This window comes from Apodemus sylvaticus, chromosome 1 (assembly GCF_947179515.1).
Source record: "Apodemus sylvaticus chromosome 1, mApoSyl1.1, whole genome shotgun sequence".
In the NCBI taxonomy this organism is placed as follows: domain Eukaryota; kingdom Metazoa; phylum Chordata; class Mammalia; order Rodentia; family Muridae; genus Apodemus; species Apodemus sylvaticus.
This window is the reverse complement of record NC_067472.1, coordinates 74,583,076-74,603,521: the sequence shown is the minus strand read 5'-3', so window position 1 is coordinate 74,603,521 and position 20,446 is coordinate 74,583,076. Positions and strand designations below refer to the sequence as shown.

Here is a 20,446-nt window from a genome sequence, read left to right as displayed (position 1 = left end):
ACACACACACACACACACACACACACACACACAGAGAGAGAGAGAGAGAGAGAGAGAGAGAGAGAGAGAGACACTTCTTCCCAGACATAAACACAGATGATCCATACACACATACATAAACACTTGCATGGACAGAGATACAGCCATAGTGATCCATGCTAAACCATGACATAGAGATACACACACAGACACAAAACTATACAAATATATTCTCACATGCAAATATGGAAGTAATAAACAGATCCAAAACAGACACACATTGTTATACACAAAATACCTCCCCACACACATAGACACACACACACACAAACACACAAACACAACACACACACACATACGTACAATCCCAGAAGGACACATAGGACAGATGTGGACACTGACACACAGGCACACTCATGTACTCCATGTCATTGGGTGTCCATGCATATTCTCCCACAGCATCTCCATTAGCACTTGTCCCCTGCTCAAAACTCTCTGTTGATGTCTTCAGGGGCCTCGATTTGCTGGATTCTCAGCAGGGCAGGGAGCACTCATTGCGTATTTTGTTCCCTGCTTGGTACATGTGCCAGGAGCCTAACAGGGCGCCTGACTCACAAGAGTGTATTGCAGCTCATGGGATGGAGGATGGAATTGTGAGCAGTCTACCCACATGGCTCCTGAGAGACTTGCGAAGTCCTGATGATTCCACAATTTATGCATATACATAAACACTTATCCATGCACACATGCTAAACCAACAATATTAACCACATCCTCCCCATTCCTGAGCAATTATTTCCCAGTTCCAAAGGAAATGGGTTCCAAGAACTTTCTTGCTTCCACCCAAAGCCTCTGGCACTCAAGTCTTTTATCAACTGGTGTGTGACCCACAGACACCCTCCTGTGTCCTTCCAGTCATCCCAGATCTAGTCCCTCATAGCATCTTATCAATGTTGTGTGACTCAGTGTTACACCACATCACTCATGTGAAGACAGCAAGAGGGAAAGTTTTCCATGTTCATTAATACAGAGGAAGGCTTTTTTTCTTTCATAATTTTGATTCACCCCCTGTGTAATTTGTGAAGGAGCCCATGGGTACAGAGGGCCCTGAATAAAATATTACTAAGACTATCTTGCTCTTTTGATCAATGTAAAAGGTACCTAAGTATTTGAATTTTGTCTTTCGGGACCCCCATATAGTAAAGATGTAGAAGATATCGCTTCAGAAAGGATTTTGCTAAGATCTTGTGGGTGACACACAGTCTGATTTTACTTTTATTCCTTTCACAGCTTCACAAACAAGCAGTCCAACACCTGGTAAGTTCTTTGAAAATATGGGTTTGTATGAGTATTTAATTTCCCTGTATGTTGTGATAGATGCTGGCACACTAAGTGTTGATGAATGACACTAGGCTGAAATATATAGGTTCCCATCTAGACATGTAATGACAATAGGAACTCCTGCCAGCTATAGCATAAAGGGTCCTTTGGTAAGACCGTTGCAGTCTTCAATTTTGTGTTAACCTGGCCTCAAATGTCAGCATATGGCAGAAACAAATATAATATCTGAATGCAGGTCTTGGATTCAGTCCTACTTGCAATAAATTCTGAGCAGGAGACATGAAGCAGACGCGGGGATCTGGGGTTGGCAGATGATATGTAAGGATACCATGTTCTCTTGACACTTGGGCCAACTCCAGCTTGTCCCAAGACTAATAAGAATGTGATGTTACCCAGGTTAGAGGACCACTTTTTTGCTATTGGTCTGTTTATTCACTATTTTTTGAGACCCACCTAGCCCAGGCTAACCTCAGACTTGCTGTTTTTGGCAAGGTCATCCTTGAACTCCTGATCTTCTTGCCTGTAGTTTCCAGCTCCTAGGATTCCAAGATTTTGACACCATGTCCAGCTGTTTTTTTTTTTACACTGTATCAGCTGTGATGTGCACATCACCTCCAGCCCAGCTGTGTTTTTTTTTAATCTCTCCTTATGAAAAATTTTTTCAAGACCTTGTGCAATGCACATAGCCAAAAACTAAAACACTGATCCTTAACCCAACCTCCCAAGACTGACTGTACAGTGGATTTGAAGCTAACTTTACACCCTGGATGAGACCATTTCTACACAGTGGATCTAATTCTAAACTGAGCTTTTTAAAATTTTTTTAATTAAGGTTGGCAGAACCCAGGTGTGACAGATAATGGTAAGGCCTTCTCCTTTGCTCTTGTCTCTGACTTTGGGCTACTGATGAAATTGGGGTGGAATGTGCTTCCTGTTGTTGTGATCACATACCGACTCTAAGCAACATGGAGAAGGAAAGGTCTATTTGGCTTACAGGTCACCATCCATCATTGAGAGAAGCCATTGCAGGAACTAGAGGCAGGAACCATGGAGCAGCCCTGCTTACTGGCTTTCTGACTGATGCTTAGCTAGTGTTCTTACACAGCACAGGCTCACCTGCCCAAGGACAGTGGGCAGGCCTTGCTCTGACAATTATCAAGACAATCCATACAGATGGGACCATGGGCAAATCTGATCTGGGCAATTCGCAGATTGAGTGTCCTTTACAAGACTGAGCTGGAGCTCTGTGGACAGTGGAGATAACTAGGACAGATGGCCGACATTGCTGCTGCTGCTGTTGTCTGCTTGAATCCAATGGAATTGTTGGGCACAGACATCAAGGGTGGAGTAGAGATGAGAGATGTGGGTATCAAACTGCTGGGCAGACCCTACCAATCCCCACCCTTCCTCCTTGCCCTTCAGTCATGTGATGGATGAACTTAGCTTTAGTCTCTTTTCAGAAGGTCTAGTGGAAAACAGTCACTGTTTCTTCCTTCCAAAATTAAAATATTGCACATAATCAATGCTCTGCTACTACAAGTAATATGTGCTATTATCATGATACCTTCCTGGCAGGAACTGCAGGGAAAGTTTCTCGACCAATATCCAGAAAGGACCAAACCAAGGCTGGCAGTTCTCTATGGGGAACATTCAGAGAGTGACCAGCAGAGGGCAGAAAGGTGTCCTTCAGACCCAGAGTCTTCTTTGGGAACAACTTGGAAGTCTCAGTCTTTGCCAAGCCCCATAGCATCCTCTGAAGAACTCCAACAGCAATTGTCGGAGCCCCTCTCCTTGCATCCACTCCAACCTTCCTCTCTCAGACCACAGAATTCTTACAACCACAAAGGAGTCATAAAAGGGTACAGCCAGTATCCAGCTCCTGCTGTCATGGTCCAGATGTCCACAGGTGTCTGTTTCCTCTCACAAGCAGCATAGATTTCAGTGTGAGAGACTTAGGGAAACCACTCCATGCAGAAGCATGCTGCCTGCTGACTGCCCAGTCATGTGCAGCCTTACAGTGGGAGAGCAAGCTGGAGGGAAGACTTCTGTTAGATGGACACCATTGTACCCTTGACCCTGATGAAGATGAAGTGGATGCAGAAACTCCCTGTGTGTGTGTGTGTGTGTGTGTGTGTGGTGTGTGTGTGTGTGTGTGTGTGTGTGTGTGTGTGTGTGAGAGAGAGAGAGAGAGAGAGAGAGAGAGAGAGAGAGAGAGAGAGAGAGTTTCATCATGTAGCCCTTGGCAGGAATTTCTATGTAGACCATGTAGACCTTGATTTGCACAAACCTACTTGAGTCTGTCCCAGTAGTGCAGGGATTACAGGTGTGAGCCATCATTCCTGTCTATGAAGAAGTTTGGACAAGGAAGTGACTAAAATATATAGGTGCTTTTTTAAGGTATAACTTAAGGCACAGCCACTGGACATGGTTGAGTCCTCAGGATAGCCCTGGGCATGAAGCATGCCCTTCAGAGAGGATGGGAATGTGTGTGATAAGGAGCTAAGAGACAGGCAGAGGCAAAGTTGAGTGGAGAAGTCATGGAGAGGTCACAGAGGGTCATAGAGCAGCACAGGTTGGAGAGGAGGGAGAGACAACCTATTGGGTGAGCCTTGGTGAGAACCAAGAGTAAAGGTGGAGAGAAACAGACATCAAATGCGATGACCACACTCCAGCACACTTGTGGCTGTGCATGGTGGCATCAAGGATCCCAGTGCAGGACTGAGTTTGGAGTGGTTGGCATGGATACCATCGAGACTGATGGGGTATGAGTCTGGAGTTCTACACTGGGACTGTTAGGGCTAAATTAGGACTGAAGAAGACATCTTGAGAGACCCTTGTTTGAGAAGTTTCCAGAGGATATGGGGAAGGGAATACTTGGAAGATGATGTAGAAAGCAACATTTTGGCTCCTAGGGTGGGGAATGACAAGTAAGACAGCCCTGCAGGTCAGGGGAGGAGAGGCGTACACAGTGGTGCTGGGGCAGGTCACAGAAGCCACAGAGCCCAGCATCCCACTGTGTCAATGCAGGTTTGCCTCTGAGGTTGGTGAATGGGGTGACCGATGTCAGGGTTGGGCAGAGGTTCTGTACCGAGGCTGGGGCAGCATGTGTGATGACAGCTGGGTCACCCTGGATGCAGATGTCATCTGTAGACAGCCCAGCTCTGGCCATTCTCTGTAAGCACCAGGAGGGACCCATTTTTTTGACCAGGCTCCAGCAACATTCTCTTGGGAGCTGTGTACTTCTCAGGATTGAATTCCTACCTGTCCAGCTGTCATCATGATGGGTCATACAACCACGACTGTGGCCACAGGGAAGATGCTGGACTCCTATGCTCAGGAAGTGCTGTTGTGGCATCTAGTTGTTGCATTGCACTCCTAGTCAACATTGTGTGTGTTTGCGTGCATGCACTCACATGTGTTCTTATGTGGATTGCTGGTTTAACCACTGAAAGGTAGCATGTATAGTGCACACATCACAGAAAATGTTGTGTGACTTTGGTGATCACACTCCACCAGAGGATGGCACTTAAAATGAACATGGTCCTGCAAACAGCCACTCTGTGAGAGGTTTTGTCTCCCCTTCCAGAATAATCTCTGGAAGTCACCTCTTTTGCTAGTCAGAGCCACTTTCTTAGGACTGTTTTAGTGATGGCAAATGTTTATAATGAGAGATTCTGTTTGAAGTACAGAAATATTCACATGACCTTTGGACTTTGTGTCTACAGTGGGGCTGTTGGAGAACTGCATAGATTTTTTTGGGGGTGGAATAGATGCAGAGATGAAGGAGAGTGAGAACAAAAGATGATCAAGGTGACATCTCAATATCAAGTTAAAAGAAGGATTAGTGTCACATTCCACAGTGAATTATAGAATTTGTAGTGATAAAAGGCCTTTAGCACTGGAGATTGCAGCTCCTGACTCTGTGTTCTTCAAGTGAGGACCAACACCCAATGCATTTCTCTTTCTTCATTCTACAGATGTGATCAATACGGCTGAACAAACCACAGAAGGTAAGGTCTGCTATGTTGTATCCTTGTGGCCTTTTTGTCCCCAGAACCCACAGGCTCACCTGTGATCCAGAAGATGGGCAGAAGTCTGATCATGTTATGTCATAATCTCCCAGGAAAATTTCTCAATAAGATTTCAAGCCCGTATACACATATATGCCATGGATTATGTCCCTGAGTTGTGGAGATTGGGGAGGATCAGTCAGAGGAGGTATCTTAAAGGGCCACCAAGGAGGTCTTCTTGTGAGAGGTTCTATTGACCATTCTCAGTGCCCTGAGGTCCCCCTGTTTCACCCACACCTCGGCCAGTCCAGGGAGCAGAATTGCAGGTTTCATTGCCTTGAGAGGAAATCAAAACTCTGCATAACCAATGCCCTTGTCATTTCTCTTTGAGTCCTTATAAACCTACTGCGGATGCCATATGCCCCCACCCCCATTCTGGGACATCACAGATCTAGTTCTATCCCTTGGAGTTTCTCCAATGAAAAGTGTTGGTGACACATCAGTATAGTTTAGACTCTGATGGCCTGGGCTTTGAGAAAGAAAAATCCCTTTTTTTTTTTTTCCCTAATGACTAATGAAGTTGAGCATTTTTTTTCTTTTTTTCTTTTTTTTATTCGATATAATTTATTTACATTTCAAATGATTTCCCCTTTTATAGCTCCCCCACTCCCCGAAAGTCCCGTAAGCCCCCTTCTCTTCCCCTGTCCTCCCTCCCACCCCTTCCCAGTTCCCCGTTCTGGTTTTGCCGAATACTGTTTCACTGAGTATTTCCAGAACCAGGGACCACTCCTCCTTTCTTCTTGTATCTCATTTGATGTGTGGATTATGTTTTGGGTATTCCAGTTTTCTAGGTTAATAACCACTTATTAGTGAGTGCATACCATGATTCACCTTTTGAGTCTGGGTTACCTCACTTAGTATGATGTTCTCTAGCTCCATCCATTTGCCTAAGAATTTCATGAATTCATTGTTTCTAATGGCTGAATAGTACTCCATTGTGTAGATATACCACATTTTTTGCATCCACTCTTCTGTTGAGGGATACCTGGGTTCTTTCCAGCATCTGGCAATTATAAATAGGGCTGCTATGAACATAGTAGAGCATGTATCCTTATTACATGGTGGGGAATCCTCTGGGTATATGCCCAGGAGTGGTATAGCAGGATCTTCTGGAAGTGAGGTGCCCAGTTTTCGGAGGAACCGCCAGACTGATTTCCTGGCACTTCCCTAGGGGAAACATTCAGAGCGTGACCAGCAGAGGGCAGAAAGATGGGCTCCTTTAGACCTAGAGCCTTCATTGGGAACACCTTGGAAGGCTCAGGTGCCCCTTTCCAATTCCCATAGCACCCTCTGAAGAACTCCAACAGCAACTGTCTGAGCCCCTCACCTTGCATCCACTCCAACCTATCACTCTCAGCCCACAGAGTTCTCACAACCACAAAGAAGCCACAGAAGGGCGCACCCAGGCTCAGCTCCAGCTGTGAGGATGCTGAACCTGTTCTTTCCTGCTGCTACACTGCTGCTGTGTGTTTCCTCTAATAGCCAGCACAGATTTAACTGTGAGCATCTTAGGGGCTCCACACCATGCAGAAGCATGTGGCCTGCTGACTGTCCAGTCATGTGCTTCCTTACAGTGGGAAAGCAGGCTGTATAGGCAAGAGAGAATTCTGTTAGATAAACACCATTGCACTCCTGACCCTGCTGAAGGTTTAGTGGATGCAGCAGCACCCTTTGTGTGCCTAAATATGTGTGTGTGTTTGTGTGTGTATGTGCATGTGTGTGCACATGTGTTCCCATGTGGATTGCTGGTTTAACTATTGATACTAACATGTACTGTGCACATGTCATAAAAACATAGTGCAATTCTGGTGATCACACCATTCCTGACAATAGTAGAAGTACCATGGTTCTGCTAGTAGTCACATTGTGACTGCATTTATTCTCTCTGCTGAAATAATTCAGGATGTCACCTCTTTTGCTAGTCAGAGTCACTTTCTCAGAACTGTTTTAGTGATGGCAAAGATTTTTCATAAGAGTTTCTGTTTGAAGTACAGAAATATCCAAATGATTTTGGATTCCAGTATCTTCTGGCTAGTTCCATCGGCTGCCTACATTGATTCTGTTGATGAACTGGATAGGTTTTTAGATGGAAAAGTTGGAGAAATGAAGGAAAGTAAGGCCAAAAGATGCTCCTGTTGACATCTCAGTAACAAGTAAAATAAATATCAGTGTCATAATCCGTATGAGAATTACAACATTTCTAGTGATCAAAGGCCTTTAGCACAGGAGATTGCAGCTCCTGCCTCTAGGATCCTAAAGTGAGGACCAACACTGAATGAATTCTTCCTTTCTCATTTTGCAGATGTGCCTTATACAACTGAACAAACCTCAGAAGGTAAGGTGTGCTATGTTATATCCCTGTGGCTTATTATTTACCAGGACCCACAGGCTCACCTGTGATGTAGAAGATGGGCAGAAGGCAGAGCACACATTATCCTATGCTTTCAGGGATATTTCTCAATAAGTTCAGGCCTATATGAGCATATGTGCCATGGATTACGGCCCCGGGGTTGTGGAGGTTGGGGAGGATGATCCAGAGGAGGCATCTTCAAGGGCCACCAAGGAGGCCTTGCTTGTAGGGGTTCTATTGACCATTCTCAGTGCCCTGAGTTGCCCATGTTTTATCCATACCTTGAACAATCCATGGAGCAGAGTCTCTGGCAGGGTACAGAGTCCCTGACTTCAGTGCCTGGAGAGGAAATCAAAGCTCTGTTTAGCCAATGCCTTTGTCACTTAATTTCTAAAGCCTTATAAAGCTACTATGAATGCTTTGATCCCAATCCGGAGATTGGGATCTCAGATCACAGATCCTGTTCCATCTCTTTGAGTTCCTCCAATGAAAGGTGTTGCTGGCACATCAGTATAGTATGGACTCTGAAGGCATGAGTTTAGGGAACAAAACATCCCTTTCTTTTCTCCTTGGCATTTTTTGATCATTGGACCCCGGCAAGAACTGTTTCTATACCAATGCCTCTGGCCAGCTCAGATGTTGTTGGGAATTCAATTGCCCAGTGTCAGGCATTACTTTTCCTTAGGCCTGTGAGGTGTCCCAAGGGTGAGACTGGATTTATTCTCACTTGGCCATTTACCTTATTTACCTTCCTGAGATTCCACCCTGTTTATATAAGGACCTGCTCTGTGGGGGAGAGGTCAACATTTTCCATTTCCTGAGACCTTATGAAGGATACTCAGAAGCTGATTGCTTGACCCCGGTGGAGTCATACCTGTATATATTCAGTCCAATCTGCAGCACCAAGTCAATTCTTGAAGGTGCTCTGTCCAAGGTCCAGGGCTCTTTAAAAGTAATGTAAACATATGCTTCAACTTTGTCTCTCATTTAAAGGGGACAGATTAGAGTCTTTTCCAGAACAAAAGAAAAAACACAGTCACACACACACACACACACACACACACACACACACACAAATATACCATGGAAACTGCTGAGATAGTAGGATCTTGATTTTCAGTCTAGCCTAGGGTACTTCCAGAGAAACCGAACTACAAAAACCATCCTCAGACAGAATTGTGGCAAACAGGCACTGCACACATCTGCTAGTGAAGTCTATATTGGTCTACCAGTCAGTTTAATTAGAAAAGAAGAATTACATGTGTCTGTGAGAGAGACCTTTTTGTACTGGTTCCCCTGAGCTCAGTGCAAGTCCTACAAAGGCAAGTCAGAACTAGGTCTCGAGGTTAATAACACTTTCTCTAAAAATAGCCTTTTAGCCTTGGAGAACTGAAGACTACATAGATTTCTCACTAGTGTCAAGTCACATAGCATTGCCCAGTACAGACCCTGAGTCACATCCATCATCAGGTTGAGTGCACGTGCATGTCTTGATTTTTCTCAATGGAGACTTAACATCATCTCATTTTTCTCCCTCATCTCTCTATGGACGTGCAGAGCTGACTAGTTCAGTTCCTGATCCCATACCAACAGGTAAGAAAAGATTGTCTAAATCTCTCTCTGTAGGTAATAATGCTGATTTTATTCTGGGCATTGACTTCCTTGGGACACTTAATGGCATAGTATGGTGGGTGTGTGCTGTGAAGACCTAGAGAAGTTGGGGAAGCCTCCTGATCCTGAGGGCTTTCCTCCACTGGGAACCCATTCACTGCCCATTTCCCTGTGTGTGTGGAGGGGTCAGTCAGCATGCTGTTGCTGGCCATTTCCCTTTCTCTGTGTGTAGGAGAAGTCAGTATTGGAGTGGGTTCCAAAAATCCATGGTCTCTAGATTTAGTGTTATGTCAGAAGAGACTCTGAGGTTAACGTTAGTCTTGGTAACCAGCAGTGACAAAGCTTGGGGACCTCTAGTGTGGTTTCATTGCTGACAGGGTGAGGTCATGTGTCTGGTTCCAGCCTTGATACAGGATCGGAGTTCTCTACTGGAAGCAGGGATATCTGGAAAGTGCATAATAAATATACACAGGCTACATTTTGGGGAGAAGCTGACAGGCAATTTTTCAAGGCTTAAAGTTTCTCTTCTCCCTCATTCTCTGCTCTCTCATTCTCTGCTCTCTGCTCTCTCTCTCTCTCTCTCTCTCTCTTTTTCTCCCCCAGCCTGAGGCTGCACACACTCTGCATTCTCCTGTGCACTTTGCTCTTCTCCTGTGTGCTTTTCTTTTCTCACACTCTCACGCTCATATACACCTATGTGTGTTTTCTTTTCACTCACACACTCTTCACACACATCTCTCTCACACACCACATGCACTCACGTTTCACTCACACATGCTCTTCACACACATCTCTCACACACACCGCATGTACACTCCTTTCACTCACACACACAATCTTCACACACATCTCACACACACACCACATGCACTATCCTTTCACTCACACATACTCTCTTCACACACATCTCTCACACACACCACACATTCTCTCTTCACTCGCTCCTCACAAGCTCTTCTCATGCTCCCCCACCTTCTTCTTGCCCCAGTCTTTTATTGATGCTCCAAAAGCAGATAAATAAGACATTGTATAATCATAGTCAAATCAAATTCAGAAGAATAACCACATCCCACAAAGAATCAAGAATTACAATTGTTCCCCAAAGCTTTAAGCTTCCCTATTCCTAGACCTATAACCATAATAATAATAATTGCAAACTTATCATTATTTAAACTTTAATTATTATATCAGAGCTCTGAGGCCAGCTAATTGCATTTTCTCGTGAAGCTGTATTGATAAATGACATGGGCAAAGCTGCCAGGCATCAGAGAGAAAGAATCAAGTTAATCCCTAACTCTGTAGTTTCCCTCGCTTTCTGATTCTACTTATTGCCCATAGTGAATCTCCTAAGAGTCCCAGTGTTTTGACTTAGTTTTCCTGATATAATGTTTTACATATTCTATACTTGCTTATCCAGGAACCACTCTTAAATGTTATGCAAAACTTATTTCATAACGTTAATAATTTTTCCTTTTTTTAAGGTTCCCAATGTTGGCTCTAATGCATTTTCTAATAATTGCATCAATCTTTCTTTATAAGTCAAGCATTAATCTGGAACTGCCATTGTGCACATATTGTGTTGTTTCTAAGATGAGAACACACAGTATGCACCTGGACCAATAAAACTGTACTGTGCTGTACCCCATGCCTCACTTTTTAACACACAAATACACACACACATACATACACACACATTGCCTCTCAGACATAAACACAGACAATCCATTTGCATATTCATAAACACTTGCCTGGACAGAGACACAACAATAGAGCTCCATGCTAAACCGTAACATAGAGATACATAGACACAAAACTATGCACATGTATTCTCACATGCAAATATCGAGGTCATAAACAGATACAAAAGAGACACACATTGTTATACACAAAACACCCCATCACACATACAGACACACACAAACACACACACACACACAGACACACACAGACACACACAGACACACACAGACACACGCACACACATACACACACACACACACACAATCCCAGAAGGGCACACAGGACAGATGTGAACACTGACACACAGGCACACTCATATACTCCATGTCATTGGGTGTCCATGCATATTCTCCCACAGCATCTCCATTAGCACTTGTCCCCTGCTCAAAACTCTCTGTTGATGTCTTCAGGGGCCTCGATTTGCTGGATTCTCAGCAGGGCAGGGAGCACTCATTGCTCAGTTTGTTCCCAGCTTGGTACAGGTGCCAGGAGCCTAACAGGGCGCCTGACTCACAAGAGTGTATTGCAGCTCGTGGGATGGAGGATGGAATTGTGAGCAGTCTACCCGCATGGCTCCTGAGAGACCTGAGCAGTGCATCTGATTCCACAATTTATGCATATACATAAACACTTACACATACACACATGCTAAACCAGCAATATGAACCACATCCTCCCAATTCCTGAGCAATTATTTCCCAATTTCCAAAGGAAAAGTTTTTCAAGAACTTTCTTGCTCCTACCCAAAGCCTCTGGCACTCAAGTCTTTTATCAACTGGAGTGTGACCCACAGACACCCTCCTGTGTCCTTCCAGTCATTCCAGGTCTAGTCCCTCATAGCATCATATCAATGTTGTGTGACTCAGTGCTACACCACATCACTCATGTGAAGACAGCAAGAGGGAAAGGTTTCCATGCTCCTTAATACAGAGACAGGCTTTTTTTCTTTCATAATTTTGATTCACCCCCTGTGTAATTTGTAAAGGAGTCCATGAGTACAGAGGGCCCTGACTTGAATATTACTACGACCATCTTGTTCTTTTGACCAATGAAAAAGGTACCTAGGTATTTGAATTTTGTCTTCGGGGACCCCACATAGTAAGGATGTAGAAGGTATTGATTCAGAATGGATTTTGCAAATATTCTTGTGGGTGACACACAGTCTGATTTTGCTTATATTCCTTTCATAGCTTTTCAAACAAGCAGTCCCATAACTGGTAAGTTCTCTGAAAATATGGACTTGTGTCAGTATATCATTTCCCTGAATGTTGTGATAGATGCTGGCACACTAAGTGTTAATGAAGAACACGAGGCTGAAATATAGTTTCTCATCTAGACATGTAATGACAATAGGAACTCCTGCCAGCTATAGCATAAAGGGTCCTTTGGTAAGGCAGTTACAGTCTTCAATTTTGTGTTAACCTGGCCTCAAATGTCAGCATATGGCAGAAACAAATAGACTATCTGAATACAGGTCTTGGATTTAGTCCTACTTGCCATAAACTCTGAGTAGGAGACATGAAGCAGATGCGGGGATCTGGGGTTGGCAGATGATATGTAGGGATACCATGTTCTCTTGCCGCTTGGGCCAACTCCAGCTTGTCCCAAGCCTAATAAGAATGTGATGTTACCCAGGTTAGAGGACCACTTGTTTGCTATTGGTCTGTTTATTTGCTATTTCATGATACCCACCTAGCCCAGGCTAACCTCAGACTTGCTGTTTTTGGCAAGGTCATCCTTGAACCCCTGATCATCTTGCCTGTGGTTTCCAGCTTCTAGGATTCCAAGATTTTGACACCATGTTCAGCTGGGGTTTTTTTCTTTTTTTTACACCGTATCAGCTGTGATGTGCACATCACCTCCAGCCCAGCTGTTTTTTATCTCTCCTTATGAAAAATTTTTTCAAGACCTTGGGCAATGCACATAGCCAAAAACTAAAACACTGATCCCCAACCCAACCTCCCAAGACTGGCAGTACAATGGATTTGAGGCTAACTGTGCACCCTGTATGAGACCATTTCTACACAGTGGATCTAATTCTAAACTCTTTTTAAATTAAGGTTCGCAGAGCCCAGGTGTGACAAATAATGGTAAGGCTTTCTCCTTTGCTCTTATCTCTGGCTTTGGGCTACTGATGAAATTGGGTTGGAATCTGCCTTCTGTTGCTGTGATTGATCACGTACCGTCTCTAAGTACCTTGGAGAAGGAAAGGTCTATTTGACTTACAGGTCACCATCGGTCATTGAGTGAAGCCAGGACAGGAGCTGGAGGCAGGAACTGAAAAGCAGAGGCCATGGGGGGGGGGGTCCTGTTTACTTGTTTTCTGACTCATGCTTAGCTATTGTTCTTACACAGCACAGGCTCACCTGCCCAAAGGCTATGGACTGCTCTTGCCCTGACAATTATCAATCCAGACAACCCACACAGACAGGGACATGGGCAATTCTAATCTGGGCAGTTCCCAGACTGAGAGTCCTTTAGGTGACATAGCTGGAACTCTGTAGACAGTGGAGAAAACTAGGACAGATGGCCAGCACTGCTGCTGCTGCTTCTATCTGGTAGACTCCAATGGAATCATTGGGCTAAGAAATCAGGGATGCAGTGGAGATGAGGGACATGGGTTGAAAACTGCTGGGCAGACCCTACCAATCCCTACCCTTCCTCTTCATTCTTCTTTCTGCCTTTCAATCACCTACCTGATGGATGGAGTTAGCTTTAGCTTCTTGTCAGAGGGGCTAGTGGAAAACAGTCACTGATTCTTCCTTCCACAGTTAAAATATTGCACATAGTCAATGCTTAACTATCATCAGGATATGTTCCTGATGGGAATCCAGGGAATCTAGGGGAAGTTCTTTGACCAATTTCCAGAAATGGCCACACTGAGGCTGGCACTTCTCTGGGGGGTGGGGGGGGAGGGCGGCATTCAGAGCGTGACCAGCAGAGGGCAGCAAGATGGGCTCCTTCAGACCCAGAGCCTTCATTGGGAACACCTTGGAAAGCTCAGTTGGCCTTTTCCAATCCCCATAGCACCCTCTGAAGAACTCCAACAACAAATGTCTGAGCTCCTCACCTTGCATCCACTCCAACCTATCACTCTCAGACCACAGAGTTCTCACAACCACAAAGGAGCCACAGAAGGGCACACCCAGGCTCAGCTCCAGCTGTCAGGATGCTAAACTTGTTCTTTCCTGGTGCTACACTGCTGCTGTCTGTTTCCTCTCACAACCAGCACAGATTTTTACTGTGAGAGACTTAGGGGATCCACATCATGCAGAAGCATGCGGCCTGCTGACTGCCCAGTCGTGTGCATCCTTACAGTGGGAGAACAGGCTGTAGGCTAGAGAAAAGACTCCTGTTTGATGAACATGATTTCACTCATGACCCTGATGAAGATGTAGTGGATGCAGAAGCACCCTTTGTGTGCCTGAATGTGTGTGTGTGTGTGTGTATGTGCATGTGTGTGCAAATGTGTTCCCATGTGGATTTCTGGTTTAACTATTGCTACTTAGCATGTACTGTGCACATGTCACAGGAAACATATTGCGATTCTGGTTATCACACCATTCCTGACAATAGTAGAAGTACCATGGTTCTGCTAGTAGTCACAGTGTGACTGCGTTTATTCTCTCTGCTGAAATAATTCAGGAAGTCACCTCTTTTGCTAGTCAGAGTCACTTTCTCAGAACTGTTTCAGTGATGGCAAAAAATTTTCATAAGAGATTCTGTTTGAAGTACAGAAATATCCAAATGATTTTGCATTCATATATCTTCTGGCTATTTCCATCGGCTGCCTACATTGGTTCTGTCGGTGAAGTGGATAGCTTTGTGGATGGAAAAGGTGCTGAGATAAAGGAGAGTAAGGCCAGAAGATGCTCATGTTGACATCTTAGTAGCAAGTAAAATAAATATCAGTGTCATAATCCATATGAGAATTATAACATTTCTAGTGATCAAAGGCCTTAAGCAAAGGAGATTGCAGCTCCTGCCTCTGGGTACCTCAAGTGAGGGCCAACACTGAATGAATTCTTCCTTTCTCATTTTTCAGACGTGTTTTATACAACTGAACAAACCTCAGAAGGTAAGGTGTGCTATGTTATATCCCTGTGGCTTATTATTTCCCAGAATCCACAGACTCACCTGTGATGCAGAAGATGGGCAGAAGGCAGAGCACACATTATCCTATGCTTTCAGGGATATTTCTCAATAAGTTCAGGCCTATATGAGCATATGTGCCATGGATTACGGCCCTGGGGTTGTGGAGGTTGGGGAGGATGATCCAGAGGAAGCATCTTCAAGGGCCACCAAGGAGGCCTTGCTTGTAGGGGTTCTATTGACCATTCTCAGTGCCCTGGGTCGCCCATGTTTCATCCATACCTTGGCCAGTTCAGGGAGCAGAGACTGGCAGAGGGCAAAGTCCCTGACTTCAGTGCCTGGAGAGGAAATCAAAGCTCTGTTTAGCCAATGCCTTTGTTATTTCATTTTGTCTAAGGCCTTATAAAGCTACTGTGGATGCCCCCACCCCCATCTGGAGACATCTCAGATCCTATTCAATCTCTTTGAGTTCCTCCAACAAAAGGTGTTGCTGGTACATCAGTATAGTTTAGTTTCTGATGGACTGAGCTTACGAAACAAGAAATCCCTTTCTTTTCTCCCTGGCATTTTTTGCTCCTAGAACTGTTTCTATACCAATGCCTCTGGCCAGCTCAGATTTTGTTTGGAATCCAATTTGCCCAGTGTCAGGCATTACTTTTCCTTAGGCCTGGGAGGTGTCCCAAGGATGAGACTGGCTTTACTCTCACTTGCCCATATTCCTTCTAGAGATGCCTCCCTGCTTATCTCAAGACCTGCTCTGTGGGGGAGTTCAATTTTTCCCATATCCTGAGACCTTATGAAGGATACTCAGAACTGGTTGCTTGGTCCCAGTGTGTTAATATCTGGATGTCTTCAGTCCAATCCCTAGCACCAATTCAACTCTTGAAGGCACTCTGTCCAAGAGCTTGGACTGTTTTAAAGTAATTTAATCATATGTTTGAAATTTGTGTCTCATTTTAAGGGGAGAGATTAGAGTCATTTCCAAAACAGCCAAAAATACAATGAGAAAGGATGCATACATACGATATTCTGCCACGTAAGATGTTGAGTTAGTAGGATCTTGAGTTTCAGTCTAGCCTCAGGTACATCCACTGAACTAAAAAAAAAATTACATACAAAGTTGAGGCAAGCTGTCATTACACACATCTGTTAGTGAAGGTTATATTGGTCTACCAGCTGGTGTAATTAGAAAGGAAGAATACGTGTGTCCATGTGAGAAACATTTTTGTAGTGGTTCCCTAGAGCTCAGGGAAAGTCATAGGTAGGCAAGTTAGAGCTAGGGTCTGTAGGTTCATAACATTTTCTCTAAAAATAGCCTTTTAGTCTTGGAGAGCTCAAGATTACATAGATTTCTCACTAGTGTCAAGTCACAGAACATTACCCAGTACAGACCCTGAGTCACATCCATCAGGAGGTTGAGTGCATTTGCATGTCTTGGCTTTCCTCAATGGACACTTAACATCATGTTTCTCATTTTTCTCCCTCATTTGCATATGGATGCGCAGAGCTGACTACTCAAGTTCCTGATTACACAGCAACAGGTAAGAAAAGGTTGTCTAAAGCTCTCGCTGGAGGTCATAGTGCCAGTTTTATGCACAGCATTGACTTCGTTGGGACACTTAAAGGGACAGGGTGATGGTTGTGTGCTGTGAAGACTTAGAGAAGTTGGGGATGCCTCCTGACCTGAGCACTTTCCTCCACTGGGAACCTTGTCACTGCCCAGTTCTCTGCATGTTGAGGGGTCAGTCAGAATGCTGTCATTGGCCATTTCACTCACTCTGTGTGTAGGAGAAGTCAGTATCCAAAAATCCATTGTCTCTAGATTTAGTGTTATGTCAGAAGAGACTCTAGGGTTAGAAGGATCAAGATAGACAATTTTCCAGGGAGGTTGGGTAACAAAATGAGACTGATGACCTCTTATGAGATGCCATTTTGATTCACTTCAAATGGGTGCCCAGTCAAGAAAGCTTAATTTTGGTGCAAACTGTGTGCGGATATTTGTCTTGTTTATCATGTTGGGTTGAACCTTGACTTCCCTGAAAAGTTCACATCAGTAATCTTGGTGTCCAGCAGTGACAAATCTTGGTGCCTTCTAGTGTGTTATCCTTGCAGACAGAGAGTGAGGTCATGGAGGCAGTCTTTTAGCCAGCAGAGTATAGACCTTCACTGCCTTCAGGTTTATAATTTTATATTGGGCCTGAAAGCAGTTCTGATGTAGACTCTGAACCTTGTGTGTGTAAGCAGGTGTTCAGAACCTTTGCCAGGGACCCATGAACTTCCATTTGGCAGGGAGCTCATGGTTCTGCCTCTTTGGTCTCTCATAGATTAATCTGCTCTGCCTTCTCTTTTACTGCTCACAGGCAGAGACAAGGTAGAGATGAATGTGCAGTGTGTATGTGAGGATCTGGGAGTGTCTGCATCCTCTCTCTACTTGAATCACACTTGATTCTACAGTGCATGGCACTCAAGGCCTTAGGTACAAGGTATTTTGTCACCATCCAGAGCAGACTCAACCCATGCAAACACAGTTTTCAGACACCTAGGCATCCTGGTGACAAACACGGTCCTCATGTCTAGAACAGAAGTAGAGGGCATTGCAGTGAGGTTTCCCAGGCAAAGTGAGAGAGTAAAGGTTGTCACAGTACAGTGTGGCCTTGATGCAGCAGCAGGAGGAACTCATATTCCATAATCCTTTAAAGTTCATGAGTGAGCTGCTCACAAAGTGTACAAGCTTCATCATCCACAAGGACCAACACAGGAGAAACCCCCATGTCTTTCCAGGAACAGATTCTCCTTTGGCTGTGAGGCTGGTGAATGGAGGAGACAGGTGTCAGGGTCGCGTGGAGATCCTTTACCAGGGTTCCTGGGGCACTGTGTGTGATGACAGCTGGGACATCCGTGATGCCAATGCCGTGTGCAGGCAGCTGGGCTGTGGCTGGGCCTTGTCTGCCCCAGGAAGTGCCCACTTTGGACAAGGTTCTGGGTACATTGTCCTCGATGATGTGGCCTGTAGAGGTTATGAGAACTATCTATGGAGATGTTTCCACCCTGGCTGGCTCTCTCATGACTGTGGACACCATGAAGATGCTGGAGTCATCTGTTCTGGTAAGACCCAGTAATCATTAAATGTGCCTGGCAGAAAATCAGTCAGGTCACTATGAATGCTATCAGAACTCCATCCTGTCCCTGTTCATTTGGTCCTTGTAAGGATTGGTGAATATCCAGGACAATGTCCTTCTCAGTCAGGGCACTGCAGAGTGCTTTCAGGTTCTAGTGACTTTAGAGTTTATGTGAGACAGGTAAGCCATGGAAAGGCAATGTCAGTTTCATACTTGAGAAAGTATCAGGGTCAGCATGCACTTGCTCTTTCAAGGAATAACCCAGCCTTGGTTTGGAGCACTGGAATCCTGTTTCTGTGTTGAATTTGAATATCTGAATGGCAAAGCTATAAGGCATAGCCATCTGATCATATTCACTGTTCTTCCCCACCCCCCACCCAGTGTTCTCAGGAATCCTTCTCAGAAAGTCCTGTAGAAGGAATCTTCTGGGGAAGTGTCATTTCCTCCTTCCCTCTCTCAGGCTCTACAGAGCTCTGGGTTCTCACAGATTTGGGTTCACTAGCTCTATCATGACATCACACTGGAAATGTCAGTCATGTTGGGTGGATGTGGACATGGCAGCGAGGTCATATGTGGCATGTTCTTGAGATAAATGGACAAGAACTATTTGGGCCTGGATATAGCAGGTAGGATTGCCAGAGTCCGCCAGAATCCTTTAAACAAGAGGGTCAATCTTTGAACCTTCAACAACTCAAGGCTGAGTGTGCCTTCGGGTGATTACGCACACAGTAAGGAAGAATGCTGGTTTCCTCTCATGTTTGCAGCTGGTAATGATTCTCTTACTTGCGCTTTGTAAGCTGCAGAAAACCAGGTCCACTTGAGTCATGGAGTCCCTAGCAGAAGTCCATGAATTTCTGGATTATTGATGGTCTACTCTGGCAGCACCCACCCTGGAACCTCAGCCTCAGTACATCTGCCCAAAGTCTGAGTCTGTCTTTCCTGGAGTCTAGGAGAAATTCTGAGTGCTTTCTATCTAATAGTCCTTCTATATCTCAGAGATGTCAATCCCACACCTAGCTCAGGTCACTGTCAACAGCTTGAAGTCCCCTCTTCTCCTGTTCATTGTAGGGTCATGCTTTTTCCTATGACAGTAGTGCACTATTGATAAGACACACACTCCTCAATCCCTCTGAGTTTTCACCAAATAAGTTACCTGGGTCATTAGCTTTGCTCTTTGCACAGTCATGGAGGGCAGGATGTGTGTATGAGTCATTGTAAGAACACACCCCAGGGAATCACAGACCTCACTGTTGAATGCTACTGAAAATGGAGGGCCTGAAACTTTGCTATCTTACTTACCCCAAGTCAGCTGGCTGTCACCTCATAGAACCACACTGTCTCCTGGTGCTCTGCGTTTCTTCTTCTGCATTGGGACATCTGAATGTTTCTACATGTTCTTTCCTATTTTCTACTTTGCTTATCTTTCTGATGTATATGTACGTGTATGTGTTTGTGTATGTATATGCATAACCCAAGCTGCTGAGCTCTACCTACTAATTCTCCAGCCTCATTTCCCAATGCTGGTGTTACCATTGTGAGCTCTCGTGCCCAGCATACATCCTGGTTTCATTTCTTCTCCTTATTACCCAGGAAACTGCAGTTCACTCAGTTTACAATAGTGTGCTTGTCACATTCCACATTTCAACAGTAACCCCTGTAGCTAAAGTCAGGTCACTGCAGATGCTATGGTGTCCTGACGCAGGTCTACTTTTTCCTGTTTTTCACCAGCCTCCACTTGGTTTGTTCTAACCTCTGTTTCTAAAGATCAGGGACACTGTCACCTTTAAAAATCTCTCCCTAACTTATATATTTTAAGACACACACACACACACTGACACTCAGACGTAAACACAGACAAACGGTGCACACATACATATATACTTGTATAGACAGAGAGACAAACACACCTAGAGATACATACACAGACACAAAACCATACACATAATTTTGCATGAAAATATACACTTCTCAGATAGTACAACACAAACACACATTGTTATATACAAAATACCTACACATACACATAGACACACACACACACATAATCACAGAAGGGCACATAGGACAGATGTGGACACTGACACACAGACAGACACATATACTCTATGTCATTGGGTGTCCATGCATATTCTCACACAGCATCT

General features: G+C 44.6%; 1 protein-coding gene across 1 annotated transcript in view; it reads left to right on the top strand.

Annotated features, from left to right (window-relative positions):
• The window catches only part of Dmbt1 (deleted in malignant brain tumors 1), a 219,663-nt gene that overhangs the window by 74,879 nt on the left and 124,338 nt on the right, over positions 1-20,446 (top strand). The window contains exons 5-9 of the mRNA XM_052175095.1: positions 1,270-1,296; positions 2,153-2,182; positions 15,137-15,169; positions 16,689-16,724; positions 17,965-18,288. Coding sequence (XP_052031055.1) covers positions 1,270-1,296; positions 2,153-2,182; positions 15,137-15,169; positions 16,689-16,724; positions 17,965-18,288 — 450 coding nt within the window. The remainder of the gene's footprint in view (positions 1-1,269; positions 1,297-2,152; positions 2,183-15,136; positions 15,170-16,688; positions 16,725-17,964; positions 18,289-20,446) is intronic.